Raw genomic sequence first — 13,769 nt, forward strand, 5'->3', positions numbered from 1 at the left:
CACGCAGGATGGATGCCGTGCTCTGCCACCCCCAAAACCATCCCGGTGCCCCTGCCTGCACCCCCTGGCCCTGCCCGGGCACGGCTGCGAGGCAGGTCCCCCCCAGCCCTGGGAGGTGGTGAGAAGCCCTTTGCCAAATTTTCCTCCCTTTCAGACCTGTTACACGAGTGGGGTTTGAGCTGGACGTGCCAGAGGGGAGCCGTCCTCACCCAGAGCCCAGCGGGCGATTCCTGCTTGTCCCCAAACTTGCTGGCTGTATGAACGCATTCCCTTCAGGCGTGCATACATCCCCGCCACACATCCCCTCCGTGCACGCACACAGCCCCTCCATGCACCCTCCCCATGCATGCATACGTCTCCTCCATGCATCTCCACCATGTGTGCACACAGCCCCTTCATACATCCCCTCCATACGTGCATACATCCCCCCACATCCTCTCCATGCATGCACACAGACCCTCCATGCATGAGTACATCCCCTCCATCCATGCCTACATCCCATCCATGCATCCCCTCCGTGCGTGCATACATCTCCTCCATACATCCCCTCTGTGGATGCATACATCCCCTCCACACATGCCTTCCATGCATGTATATATTCCATGCATACATCCCCTCCATGCACTCCCTCCGTGCTTGCATACATCTCCATGCATGCATGCATCTTCTCCATACACAACCTCCATGCATGCCCTCTGTGGCTCCATACATCCCCTCCATCCATGCCTACATTGCCTCCGCGCATCCTCTCCATGCATGCATACATCCTCTCCATGCATGCATATATCCCGCCCATGCATCCCTTCCAGACATGCATAGATCCCCTCCACGCATCCCCTCCATCCATGCATACATCATATCCATGCACCCCCTCCATCCATGCGTACATCCCATCCATCATCTCTTCTATGCATGTATATATCCCCTCCATGCACTCCCTCCACGCATGCATACATCCCCTCCATGCATACCTTCCAAACACGCATAGATCCCCTCCACACATCCCCTCCATCCATGCCTACATTGTATCCACGCATCTCCTCCATCCATGCATACATCTTATCCATGCGCCCTCTTCATCCATGCATACATCACATCCATTATCTCTTCTATGCATGCATATATCCCCTCCACATATCCACTCCACACATGCATACATCCTATCCCTGCATTCCCTCTGTGGATGCATACATCCCCTCCATCCATGCCTACATCCCCTCCACGCATCCCCTCCATCCATGCCTACATTGTATCCATGGATCCCCTCCATACATGCGTACATCCCATCCATCATCTCTTCTATGCATGTATACATCCCCTCCATGCATACCTTCCAAACATGCAGAGATCCCCTCCACACATCCCCTCCATCCATGCATACATCGTATCCATGCACCCTCTCCATCCATGCATATATCCCATCCATCATCTCTTCTATGCATGCATACATCCCCTCCATGCATGCCCTCTGTGGACGCATACATCCCCTCCATCCATGCCTGCATCCCCTCCGCGCATCGTCTCCATGCATGCATACATCCCATCCATGCATACCTTCCAAACATGCATAGATCCCCTCCACACATCCCCTCTATCCATGCATACATCATATCCATGCACTCCCTCCATGCATGCATACATCCCCTCCGTACACCCCCTCTGTGGATGCATACATCCCCTCCATCCATGCCTACATCCCCTCCATGCATCCCCTCCACGCATGCATACATCCCATCCCTGCATTCCCTCCACGTATCCCCTCCTCGCATACATCCCCTCCGTCCATCCCCTCCATGCAGCCAGCAGCACCGCTATCCCAGGGGGGTCCCCCAATCCCCTTCCCGGGGGAAGGAGCCCCCCGGGAGCTGGCGGCCGCCCCCGCCGCCCTGCCCTGGGCCAGCGCCAGCCCTTCACGGGGAACAAGGCGCCTTTGTGGAGCCCACGTCTCCCTCCGGCTCCTCTCATGCAAAATTCGGGCCGCGTCCCCACGCCGGGTGGCGGGTCCGGGGTGCATGAATGGTCCTCGTTAAGCAGCGTGGATGTATTCCCTAATTAATCCCGGAGCTCACCCAAGGAGGTTGCGGTTGGGATTTTTCCCCTTGTGACTCGCCGGTGGGTGGTTTGGGCTGTGGGGTGACGGAGCAGGATGGTGACCCGCCGAGAAATTGGGAACAGTTTTGTTGCGACATGCTGGCTGCAAAAAAACACCTTCTTCTTTCGGTTTGCAAAGGAATTGGTTTAGAAACACAATTTTGGGGTTTAAAAGGCCGTGGGAAGTGCGGTGCATCGCTCTAAAAGGCTTGTGTGGCTTAAGAGCTCCGTGTTTCCAGGTTGGTTCCCCCAAAATCCTGGAAATATCCTGCTTCTGCTTGGCCTCAGCTGCATTTCCCCCCCAAACTGAGAAGTTTCAGTTCAGCCGCTGGAAAAAAACCCCAAACATATTCCTCTCCAGACTGTCCCCAGCGTGTCCCTCGGGTGCTGCGTGACCCAGGTCCTCTTCCCGGCAGGGTCCCTGGGGTGCCAGCGCTCTCCTGCCTTCGCTCTCACGCATCTAAGCAGCTTAATTCCGTTATCGGGCATTATTTTAACAGGCTTTTAGTGTCGCTGGGAGAGGATTTGTCAGGATCGCTCCGTGCTCGGCATGGGGCAACACGCTGCCAGTGCCGGCTGGGGACGGGGCTGTATCCGCGCCCGACTTGGGGCTGGCGTGGTTTGGAGAGGGGTCTCCATCGCCCTCCGCCTTCACCCCAAAATGTGCTGTCCCGGCTGGGGGACACACGTGGGTGCTGAGCAGGGAGGGTGTGACATGTCTGCTTTGTCCCCGGATCCCTGGGGAGAGACATATCCCTGTGAGTAAGTGCCACCGCGCGGTGCTAACCTGGCTGGGGGGCTTGCTGGGAGCAACTGGGGGGAACTGGGAATGGAGCGCAACATGTTGCACACCCTTATGGCACAGGGAGGGGTGACACTGGGGACATTGCCAGGGGGAGCATTTGGGGCTGGCAGCCCTGGGGTGACCCCAGCCCTGCTGAGCCCCTGCCTGGGGAGCTGCTGCGGCCTGGGGGGAGGAGGCAGGGAGGGGGCTGTGCAGTGTCCCCAGGGCTGTGCAGTGTCCCCAGGGTCATGCAATGTCCCCGGGGGCTGTGCAGTGTCCCCAGGGCTGTGCAGTGTCCCCAGGGTCATGCAATGTCCCCGGGGGCTGTGCAGTGTCCCCAGGGCTGTGCAGCGTCCCCAGGGCTGTGCAGAGTCCCTGTGGCTGTGCAGTGTCCTTGGGTCCATGCAGTGTCCCCAGGCCAGTGCAGTGTCCCTGTGGCTGTGCAGTGTCCTTGGGTCAGTGCAGTGTCCCTGAATCAGTGCAGTGTTCCTGGGGCTGTGCAGTGTCCCTGTGGTTGTGCAGTGTCCCTGGGTCAGTGCAGTGTCCCCAGGGCTGTGCAGTGTCCCCGCAGCTGTGCAGTGTCCCCAGGGCTGTGCAGTGTCCCCAGGCCAGTGCAGTGTCCCTGGGTCAGTTCAGTGTCCCCAGGTCAGTGCAGTGTCCCTGTGGCTGTGCAGTGTCCCCAGGGCTGTGCAGTGTCCGCAGGGCTGTGCACTGTCCCCAGGTCAGTGCAGTGTCCCCAGGTCAGTGCAGTGTCCCTGGGTCAGTTCAGTGTCCCCGCAGCTGTGCAGTGTCCCCAGGGCTGTGCAGTGTCCCCAGGTCAGTGCAGTGTTCCTGTGGCTGTGCAGTGTCCCTGTGGCTGTGCAGTGTCCCCAGGTCAGTGCAGTGTCCCTGGGTCAGTTCAGTGTCCCCAGGGCTGTGCAGTGTCCCCAGGGCTGTGCAGTGTCCCCAGGCTGTGCAGTGTCCCTGGGTCAGTTCAGTGTCCCCAGGGCTGTGCAGTGTCCCCAGGGCTGTGCAGTGTCCCTGGGTCAGTTCAGTGTCCCCAGGGCTGTGCAGTGTCCCCAGGTCAGTGCAGTGTCCCTGGGTCAGTTCAGTGTCCCCAGGGCTGTGCAGTGTCCCCAGGTCAGTGCAGTGTCCCTGGGTCAGTGCAGTGTCCCCAGGGCTGTGCAGTGTCCCCGCAGCTGTGCAGTGTCCCCAGGGCTGTGCAGTGTCCCCAGGCCAGTGCAGTGTCCCTGGGTCAGTTCAGTGTCCCCAGGTCAGTGCAGTGTCCCTGTGGCTGTGCAGTGTCCCCAGGGCTGTGCAGTGTCCCCAGGGCTGTGCAGTGTCCCCAGGCTGTGCAGTGTCCCTGGGTCAGTTCAGTGTCCCTGTGGCTGTGCAGTGTCCCCAGGTCAGTGCAGTGTCCCTGGGTCAGTTCAGTGTCCCCAGGGCTGTGCAGTGTCCCCAGGGCTGTGCAGTGTCCCTGGGTCAGTTCAGTGTCCCCAGGGCTGTGCAGTGTCCCCAGGGCTGTGCAGTGTCCCTGGGTCAGTTCAGTGTCCCCAGGGCTGTGCAGTGTCCGCAGGGCTGTGCAGTGTCCCTGTGGCTGTGCAGTGTCCCCAGGGCTGTGCAGTGTCCCCAGCGCTGTGCAGTGTCCCCAGGGCTGTGCAGTGTCCCCAGGCTGTCAGCAGAGCCACCTGTTGCCAGCAGATTCCTTTCCTCTGATTGCACCAACGCCGGGGCTCTGGGTAGGGGCCACGACGCACGTGGAGCCGTGGGGACAGGACCGTCCGTGGGGCAGGACCACGCTCCCAGGCTGGCCCAAACCCACAGACACCCCCAGCCCTGCTGTAGCCTTCCTCCCCTCCTCCTCCTCCTCCTCCCTGTGGGGACGAAGGCCCTGCACACAGGCTGTTATTTTTAGCTCTGATTTAGCCGGTGCATCCCGGGTTTTCCCCGTGCAGTAAATTAAGTGATCCTCCCGTCCCGGGGAGCGCCCGCCATGATTTACTGGGCAAAAAGCTCTTCAGTTCCCAGGAAAAATTCAGCTTTGAAATGAAGTTGCAACCGTGCAGCCGGGGCTGGGATTAAAACGGCGGCAGCGACGGCCTTTCTTCATCGGGGCAAAGCGCTGTTGGGGTGCCCGGTCCCTCGTCCGTACCCCAAGAACCGGCTCCGAGGGTGGTTTGCCCTCCCCGGTTTTCCTGGCAAGTGTTTCTCCAGGGCTGGATTTGACCCCAAATAAATAAGTCAGCCCGACGCAGAGCGGCGGCACGGCAGCGTCCTGGGGCTGAGCTGAACCTGGATGAAGCGTCTTGGCGCTGGCGGGTGGCGTTGTCCCACTTCCAGGGCTGGGAGCTTCCCGGCGGGGTGACGGGGCTCAGCGACACCCGGGTACCGTGCGTGCCCCCCCCAGCTGGGTGCTGGCGCTGGGTGCTGCCTGGTCTCGCAGGACAGGGCTGCACGATCGCAGGGTGCTGCTAATGCTGGGGTTTCTCCCCGCATGATTTGGGGTAAAAAGGCCCAATATTTTGCGGCATCGTGCCCTCCGCCTTCCAAGTTTTCATCCGCCCAAGCAGTTTCCCAGTCCGGAGTCGCAGCCGGGGCTGGGTGACCCAAGCAGGGATCACGCCGGAAAGCTGATGCAAAGCTCCCCCCCTCCTCGCCCCAAACCTTTGGAAAAACATTTTCCTCCAGAAATAGGGCCGGAGAGGATGTCACCGAACAAGGCGCCTTTCATCACCGCTGGCACCGCCAGCGGGGACACGCGAGGGCTGCCAGCGCTGCGTGCCTCCTCCTGCGCCTGCACCCCGGACAGGAAAGGGCCGGAGGTTTTCCTCCTTTTCCACCCTTTGGGGTTCTTCTCCCTTCTGGTCACTCGAGTTATGTCCTGCACCTCCCTCCCTCCGTCACCCCCTTCCCACCCCAGGGGACGGTGGCTTCGCTGGGTGTCACTGGGGTCCCCTGCGCCACTGCCACCCCCATACAGCCTTGCCCAGGTTTCCATGTCACCATCCTGCGGGAGAAAGCATCATGTCCCTGTCCCTCGAGGACATCCCGCAGGACATGGCAGCTCATGGCAGAGGACCCGGGGGGGCGGTTTGGGGTCTGAGGACCCCCCAGGGTGGGCAGGACCCTCCGTCCCCAGGGAGCTGCAGGGTCCCTGGTGCCCAGCCCATGGGTGCTGGGTGCTGGAGACCCCCCCAGGGGCTGGGGGCACCCGAGGGGCTGGGAGCACCTGCCGGCCCACCCCGGGGGTGGGTGTCACCCCCACCTTGCTCAGCTCTGTGAGGTGCGGGACCCCCATGCAGGGTGCTGGTGCACCCATCCCACCGCCACCCACCCCAATAACCCCCTGCCCAGCCGCCTCCCAGCACCCGCTCTGCAGCTGGGGACCCCCCCAGGACCCACTCCAGCTTGGTGGGGACCCCCCAGCCATGACCCCTGGGGACACCCCCTGCGTAGCTGGGGAGCCTTCTGCAGCCAGGCACCCCCCTGTAACCGGGGACCCCCCAAAGCCTTGCACCCCTTGCAACTGGGGGGTCCTCCCCGCACCCGGGGACCCCGCACCTCCCTCCCACAACTGGGCACCCCCCTGCAGCCACACCCCCCCTGAAACCGGGGACCCTCCTGCAGCAGGGGACCCCTGTGCAACTGGGGACCCCTCTGCAACAGGGGACCCCTCTGCAACCGAGGACCCCCATGCAACCGGGGCCCCCCCTGCAGCTGTGCACCCCTCTGAAACCAGGGACCCTCCTGCAGCAGAGGATCCCCCCTGCAACCGGGGACCCCTCTGGAACCGGGGACCCCCTGCAACCGGGGACCCCTCTGCAACCAGGGACCCCCTGCAGCCTCGCACCCCTCTGAAACCGGGGACCCCTCTGCAACCGGGGACCCCCCTGTAACCGGGGACCCCCCTGCAACCGGGGATCCCTCTGCAACCGGGGACCCCCTGCAGCGGCACACCCCCCTGAAACCGGGGACCCCTCTGCAACCGGGGACCAACTCTGCAACCGGGGACCCCCCTGCAGCCGTGCTCTCTCCTGCACCCGGGGTCCCCCTTTGCACCCCCCCCCCCCCCCGCGCCCCCCGTTCACCCGGCGCCATCTCCGCAGCCGCGCACCCCCCGCAGCCGCCGCTCCCGGGCAGCCGTGCACCGACCCCCCCCCCGCTACCGGGGACCACCCCCCCCCCCCGCAGCCGCCGGGACTCCCCCCCCGCTCCCCCCCGCCCCCCAACCCCGCCGCGGGCGGGAGGCGGGGGCGGGGCTCGGTGCTGCGCGTGCGCGCGGCGGCCGGCAGGGGGCGCCCTCGGCCTGCCCGCCGTGGCGGCGGCGGCGGCGGGGCCCTCGCGGCGCTGACGTCAGGGCGGAGCGAGCCGCCGCCGCGCGGCCGCCGCTATTTGAGGCGCGGGGCGGGCGCGCGTGCCCCGCTGCGCCGCCGCGCCGGAACCGCGGGCCCGCAGGCGGCGGCGGCGGCCCCGGCCCCTCCGCCCCGCCGCCCCCCTCCCCGCCCCGGCCGCACCATGCGAAGCGCCCGGGCGCTGTTGCTCGCCCTCGCCCTGCGGGTCTGCGCGCTGGACACCGAGACACCCGCCGGTAGGAACGGGGGCGGCGGGGGGGGGTACCGGGGCGGGGGGGTGGGTCCTGCTTGCTCTGTGGGCGCTTGCGAGCTCGGGGCGCGCCCCGCAGCACCCCCGGTGGTGGGGCGAGGCGGGGGCTCCGCCGCTCCCGGTGCAAGGCGGCTCCTGCCCGTCCCGCCGCCGGGGCTTCCTCCGGGCCGTCGGGTTCGGGACAGCGGTGGCCGGAGCGCGCCCACCCCGGTGCCGGGGGGGGGTGGGCTCGGCAGCACCCTCGCACCCCGCGTCTGCACGAGCCCACCCCGAGCCCGGCACCCCCCGCTCGTTCCCCGGGCACGGGGGCGACCGCCATCCCGCCCCCCCCCCCCCGCTTCACCCCCGGGAGGGAGAACTCCCCCCCCCCCCCCCGGTGGCAACGGGGGTTCGTTTGCGGGGGGGGGGGGGCAGCGGGCATCGCACGGCGCCGTCGGGGGCAACGGGTGGGGACGGCCCCGGTGAGGAGCGGCGGGATCCCCCTGGTGGGGGGGGGGTGTCCCCGAGGGGGGTCCCGGAGGGTGCCGGGGGGGTCCGGGGGCCCGTCGGGAGGAGCAGGAGGCGGCCGAGGCCGCTCTCCGGTTGCAGCCTGCGCTGCCTCCCCGTCTGTCAGGGGGATATAATTATGAGTTTTACCAAAGCACGATCGATTTTTTAATTTATTTTATTTTTTTACTTATCCCCCCCCCCATTTCCCTCCGAGCACTTCAGCGGCTCTCCCGCCCCCCCCGGGCAGGGCCTGACCCTGCAGTCAGGGGCTGCCGGAGGGGCTGAAGTTGTGGGGGGGCAGCTCACTCCCGACCCCCTCGGGGCTTGGGTGCTGCCAGGTGGGGGAATTTGGGGCTCCCGGGGACTGTGAGTGCTTTTTTGCAGGGGAAACTGAGGCACGGGGGAGCAGGGAGCTGGTGCCTTGCTCCCGGGGCAGCCCAGTGCTGCAGCTCCTGGGTGATGCTCTGCATTAAGGTGTAGTTTTGCCTCGTTCTTTAATTTTTTTTTACCTTTAAAACGGCTCACCTGTGTGCAGTCCCCATGTTGGTGCACTGATTTTTTTTTTTTGGGGGGGGGGGGGGGGGGTAGTGGCCTCTCACTAAAAATTATCAATAGTGACACCCATCAGCAGAAAGCAACATGAGGCTGACCCGTGCGGCGGGGGGACGGTGGGTGGGTGGGTGGGGGGAATACGAAGCGGCTGAGGGTCTCCACAGCTCATGCGAGGTGGAGGAGACGGGGAGGGAATGGGTTTATATTTTGCTGGAGGGGGGGAGAGTTGTGTGCTGGGGTTGGGGGGAGATGCTGATCTGTGCACGGAGCAGCCCCGTGCTTCAGGGCAGAGCAAGGAGGCAATAGGGAAACTGAGGCACGCAGCTGGTGAGGGGCTCCGAGTCCTCTGCCAGAGGAAGGGGCTTCTGCGCCCTCTCTGGGTGTCGGGGGGGGGCTTGGGGCTCTGCTGTTCCCCGGTCCTGGGGTGTGTGTCTTTCTCTGATGGCTGTCACGGCCGAGCCGCAGCAGCCTGCGAGGGGCTGGAGGGATGGTAGTGGGGACCTGGCGCTGCTGGCGGTGGAGCAGGGCTTGGGGGGGCTTTGTGGGGATGCTCCCCCTCCCAAGCCAACCCTGTCCCCTGCGTGGGCTTCCTTCCCTGCAAGATGGCATTTGCGAAGGGCAGGATCGAGCCCATTCCTGGTGTAAATCAGGGGTGTGTTTATTCCAGCATTTCCCCAGGTAGATGGAGGGCAGACTCAGCTCCGCGATGCAGCCGGAGGGGCTGGGTTCGGCCAGAGGCGAGGGGTTTGCTTCCAGTCCCCCCAGCTCTATCGCAGGCTGCTCTTTACGTGAATCCCGGCGTTCGTTCCTGCTGATGCGGTTTGGCCGGCTGCGGGGACATCACCCGCCTCGTCCCTGTGGGGTCGGGGCTGCACGGCAGGCAGGACTGGGAAAAAATATTTATGCCAGCTGCATGTGTTGTGGGGTCACCGGAGACCCCAAAGCCAGTCACGGGGAGGAGCAGCTGCTTGGCTCTGTGCGTATTTAGAAGACAAGTGGTTTTCCTCCTGCTCCTTTGCAAAAAAGGGGTGTTGTGTGATCCCTTCCACGAGTGGAGAAACTGAGGCACGGCATGCCCGTGAGCAAGCGGCAGAGCTGGGAGAGCAGCCGAGTGCCCCGGTTGCAGCCTCCCCACTGGCTCGGGGTGCTCTTTGCTCCTTTCCGGAGCGTGCAAACTTTTGCAGTTCATTAAGATTTCACAGCAACTAAGCTGTCGGTGCCTGCCTGCCTCGCACTGATCGGGGTGGGGGGCTCAGCTGGCTGTGACAGGGACCTGCGAGTTGTCACTGGTGTCATTTGCCGGCCCCATTTTTCCTCTCTGGGCTCTTTGCAATAAAAGATGGAGCCTTTCCCCTTGCTAACAGCCGCGGGCTGGCTCGCAGGGCTCCCGGCTGGGACGCGGGGCAGCGGCTTTTACAGTCTCCGCTCTTTTTCCTCCTCCTTTTTCCTTCCCTTGCTAGGAAAGGGGGCAGCTCCGCTCCTCTGTATTGCACCCATGCACCCCAAAATTTCACTGATAACTTGCTTTTCAGGTGTACCCCAGCCTCTGTCCCCCCCCGCCATGTTCCCGGGCTGTTTTCCGACAGCGCTGGCAGCGGGGACATGCACTGGGGACACGCATTGGGGACACGCGCCTACAGCCGCTGGCGCTGCGTGGCACTCCTGCCATAATGATGCGGAAACTGTTTGTGCTCGGGTTTGACTGCGTGAGCAGCAATTAAGCAAATAAAATAGTTGGTTTTGAAGCTTCCACTTAGCAGGCTGGTGCCACCGGGGAGCCCCGGACTGGGGTTGGTGGCACCTCTGGTGGCACTAGACTGGTTTTGGGCGAGCTGTGTGTGGGGGTGTTGCTGGTTATGTTGGATGAACCCCTCGCTGGGGGCCAGGTGGAAGGGCTGGGGTCACCCAAAGGTCCTGTCACCCCCCCTGCCCGGGGACAGCCCTCGCAGGCTGGCAGGAGGTGGCACGGGTGACCCCGACCCCGCTGCGTTGTCTCGCTCGAGTGAATGGGAACCACCGAGCAGACGCTGTCCCCAGGGCTGGGATTGGGGTCGGGGAGCGGAACAAATCCTCCTGGCGTCCCCCTGCCCCGGCCGGCCGTTAACCACAGCGTCTTCATCACTGGGGGTCACGGGGGGGGGATGCTCGTTAATCGCAGCGCTTCATTACTGGGGGTCATGGGGGGGGATGCTCGTTAATCGCAGCATCTTCATTACTGGGGGTCATGGGGGGGGGATGCTCGTTAATCGCAGCATCTTCATTACTGGGGGTCATGGGGGGGATGCTCGTTAATCGCAGCATCTTCATTACTGGGGGTCATGGGGGGGGGATGCTCGGAGAGGGGGGCTGTGTCTGTGCATCCCAGCACAGGGGCTGGGTGGGGGGTTAGGAGCTGGGGGGGGTCTGTCCCCAAGTGCTGCAGGGACGTGTGCTGCTGGCAGCCCCCTGCACCAGCCCCCGGGTGCTGGGGATGGGGTCAGTCGTGGGTGCTCTCTGGGTGCTTGGGTGCCTGATCCTGCTCTTCCCAGCCCTTTGCCCGGTGTTTATTTCCCTCCACCTGGCTGGTGTTGGGCTCTCCCATGCCAGGGCATTTTTTTCTCCCTACCCCGCCTTTGCCAAGCACATAAAATGTGCGAGAGCATTATATTTTCCTTGTCACCTTGTTTCAGGCTTGGGTTTTTTTTTCCCCCCTGCCTGTTCTGCTGTGCCGGGGAAGGGTCTCCTTCTCTTGCTGGCTCCTACATGTGCATTTTTAATGCCCTGGGAGGACCATCGCCTTTCCCAGTGCCCCCAGACAGCACAAACACCCCAAGTGTGCCCAGGGTGGAGGTTTCCTGCTCCCAAGCTCTTGGCTCTCCAGAGTCCCTTCTCCCTGCTCCGGAGCATGGTGGAACTTCACGGAGCAAGGTGGACCTTCACCGTCCGTGGGGATGAAGCAGAATTTAAGGATGCTCTGAGTGATGCTAATGCTCGTGGATGGAGCTGTGGTGGAGGGTGGTAATGCCTGTGTCCCCCCCTCCAAGCCTTGCAGTTGTGTTTGCATCATTTTTGCCCTCTTCTCCTTGCTCCAAAACTCCTCTTTCATGTTTTTCCTCCGGGTGCTGGGACCTGCCCTGGCCTCGGCAACAGGGATCCTGGTGAGTCACCTCCTGGCCCACACTGCACATTTTTCCCTTTGTTATCCGAACTAAGACAAACCAGCCCCATTCCAGCTTCCCCGCGAGCTTTCCTGGAGCAAAACCAGCAGGATCAGGGCCCCTGGGGAGCAAAGATGCCTCTGGGAAGACAAAGGCAGATGCTTGTTGGTGGCCTTGACCCCTGCCATGGCAGCGACAACCTCCCTGCCGCCTGTTGATGTTGGTTTTCCCCCTGACTGCACCCGGGATGGAGCTTTTCCATCGCATGCAACCCATCACCCCATCCTTGGGGCTGAGAGCCCTGAGCACCCCAATGCACCCCATAAAAATAATCGCCTGGCTGCAGCCCCCCCAGGGATTTGCTGCTTTGTGAGGGGCTGGCGAGGCAGAGGCAGGTGAATCCCTGCTCCATCCTCGGAGCCGGGAGGTAGCGCAGGCTCTGGAGAGCCTTATCGACACAGCCCTGCCATCTGCCTGCTTAAACCTCTATAAATAAGCTTTTTAATAATCTATTATTAACATGCTCTATAATTGTCTTATTAGACATGTCTGGGAACCTTTAGTTACAGCGTGATTAAATGTCAAGATTCCCAAACCTCCTCTTTTCCCCAACGGCGGCTGGGGATTCGCTTTGCAGCTTTCCTTGGATCCCACTCTCCTGTTCCAGGCTGGGGACCCTCCCCTTGTACTTGGGGAAACTGAGGCTTTCCCCTCCGGACAAGGAGGATTCCCAGCAATTAGTCCCCTGGAGCTAATTGCCTCCTTGTTGGCATCCTTAAAATAAGTCCTGGAGATGGAGCTTTTTCCTTCCGCTGCAGGTGGCCTGGCAGAAGCTGCTGCTGATTCTCCCCGTGCTGGGATGGATGTGGGTGGGTGATGGATGGGGTGGGTGCCAGCCTGCGGTGCCCCGGCCTTCCCTGGCTGGAGGGGGGTCCTGGGGACACAGGACCTTGTCTTCCTCGCGGGGTGAAGGGCATTTCTGGGGAGGAGGAAGAGGGCTGTGGAGCTTGGCAGGTGCCGGAGGGACTTCCCTGGGTGTTCCCTGAGCCGCTTCCTTTCCTGGCGCTGGGAGCGGCTGCTTCTACACCCTCTGGCCGGATCAAAATCCAAAGTCCAGCTCTGTTCCCGCTGCTGGGAAGCGAAGGCAGAGCCGTACCTGCCTCCCGCCTGCGCAGGCAGCCCCGATCCCCCGAGCGGCTGCCGGCATCGGGGGGCTCATGCATCGGCTGCCCTTCTGAGCTGATTTTTTTATAATCAGAGATATTGTTCCTGCTTGCTGGGCGGTCATTAGCTGCAGCTTGTCCCCTGGCTGCTTTTGTGCTCCTCCGGGTCCTGCCGGGGGTGTTGCAGCCTGGGTTTGCAGCACCCGCCTGTGCCTGGGTGCTGGTTGTGGGGGGGGACAGATGACCCGGGGTAGCCCATGGGTTTCCTGCAGGTTTAAGGGGCTTGGGCTTTGCACCCCAATTTCTTCCACCCAGAAAGCAAATCCCGGTGTGGATCGTGCTGCACGCTCTGTGAGCCAGGATGGGGTTGTCCCCATCTTCCGTCCCCACGCACCTCTGCCAGCCCCCAAATCTGGGTGCTGGCACTCTGCCTGCTGCAGGAGCAGGACAGCAAAGCTCCCCCTGCTCCCCCCCTTGCTGTGGGGCTGCAGGGGTGTGCGGGGGCCATTCCTGGGGGGTGGCTGGCCATCGGGGTGCCAGAGCGGCTGCTCGCTCCGAATTGGAGGTAGGGCTGCAGTGGGAGTGCGGGGAGGGTGATGCTCCCGTGGTTTGGGGTTCAGTGGGGCTGTGGGGTCCCGGTGCGTGACCCCCCTGTGCCTGGCAGACTCGCAGCTGGAAGGAGCCTCCTGACTGTCCATAAAATTGCTGTCTCCTGGCCCCTGCAGCGCTCCAGATGTTGGGGAAAGTGGAGCTGGGTGAGGGTGGGTGGGTGCTTGCGCCCCTCCTGCGCACTGCTGTACCCCGCAGCACCCTGCACTGGGTCCGCTGGCCCCGGCTCAGCGGTGGGGGGGACTTTGCTGGGCAGTCCCATCGCTGAGAGGGGGAGTGGGGACACTGTGTCTGCCATGCCCCGGTGCACCCCACTGCCTGGGGACCCCTCTCTCTGCTCCCCCCAGGGGTGGGCTCTGGGCT

General features: G+C 63.2%; 1 protein-coding gene across 2 annotated transcripts in view; it reads left to right on the forward strand.

The window, feature by feature from the left end:
• Window positions 1-7,369: 7,369 nt before the first annotated feature.
• The window catches only part of PTPRU (protein tyrosine phosphatase receptor type U), a 78,602-nt gene continuing 72,202 nt past the window's right edge, over window positions 7,370-13,769 (forward strand). Inside the window, exon 1 of one of the 2 annotated variants that reach the window (XM_059830966.1) lies at window positions 7,370-7,442. In XM_059830966.1, coding sequence (XP_059686949.1) covers window positions 7,370-7,442 — 73 coding nt within the window. The remainder of the gene's footprint in view (window positions 7,443-13,769) is intronic. The other variant, XM_059830967.1, reaches the window with a different exon arrangement.

Source organism: Gavia stellata, chromosome 29 (assembly GCF_030936135.1).
Source record: "Gavia stellata isolate bGavSte3 chromosome 29, bGavSte3.hap2, whole genome shotgun sequence".
Taxonomy (NCBI): Eukaryota; Metazoa; Chordata; class Aves; order Gaviiformes; family Gaviidae; genus Gavia; species Gavia stellata.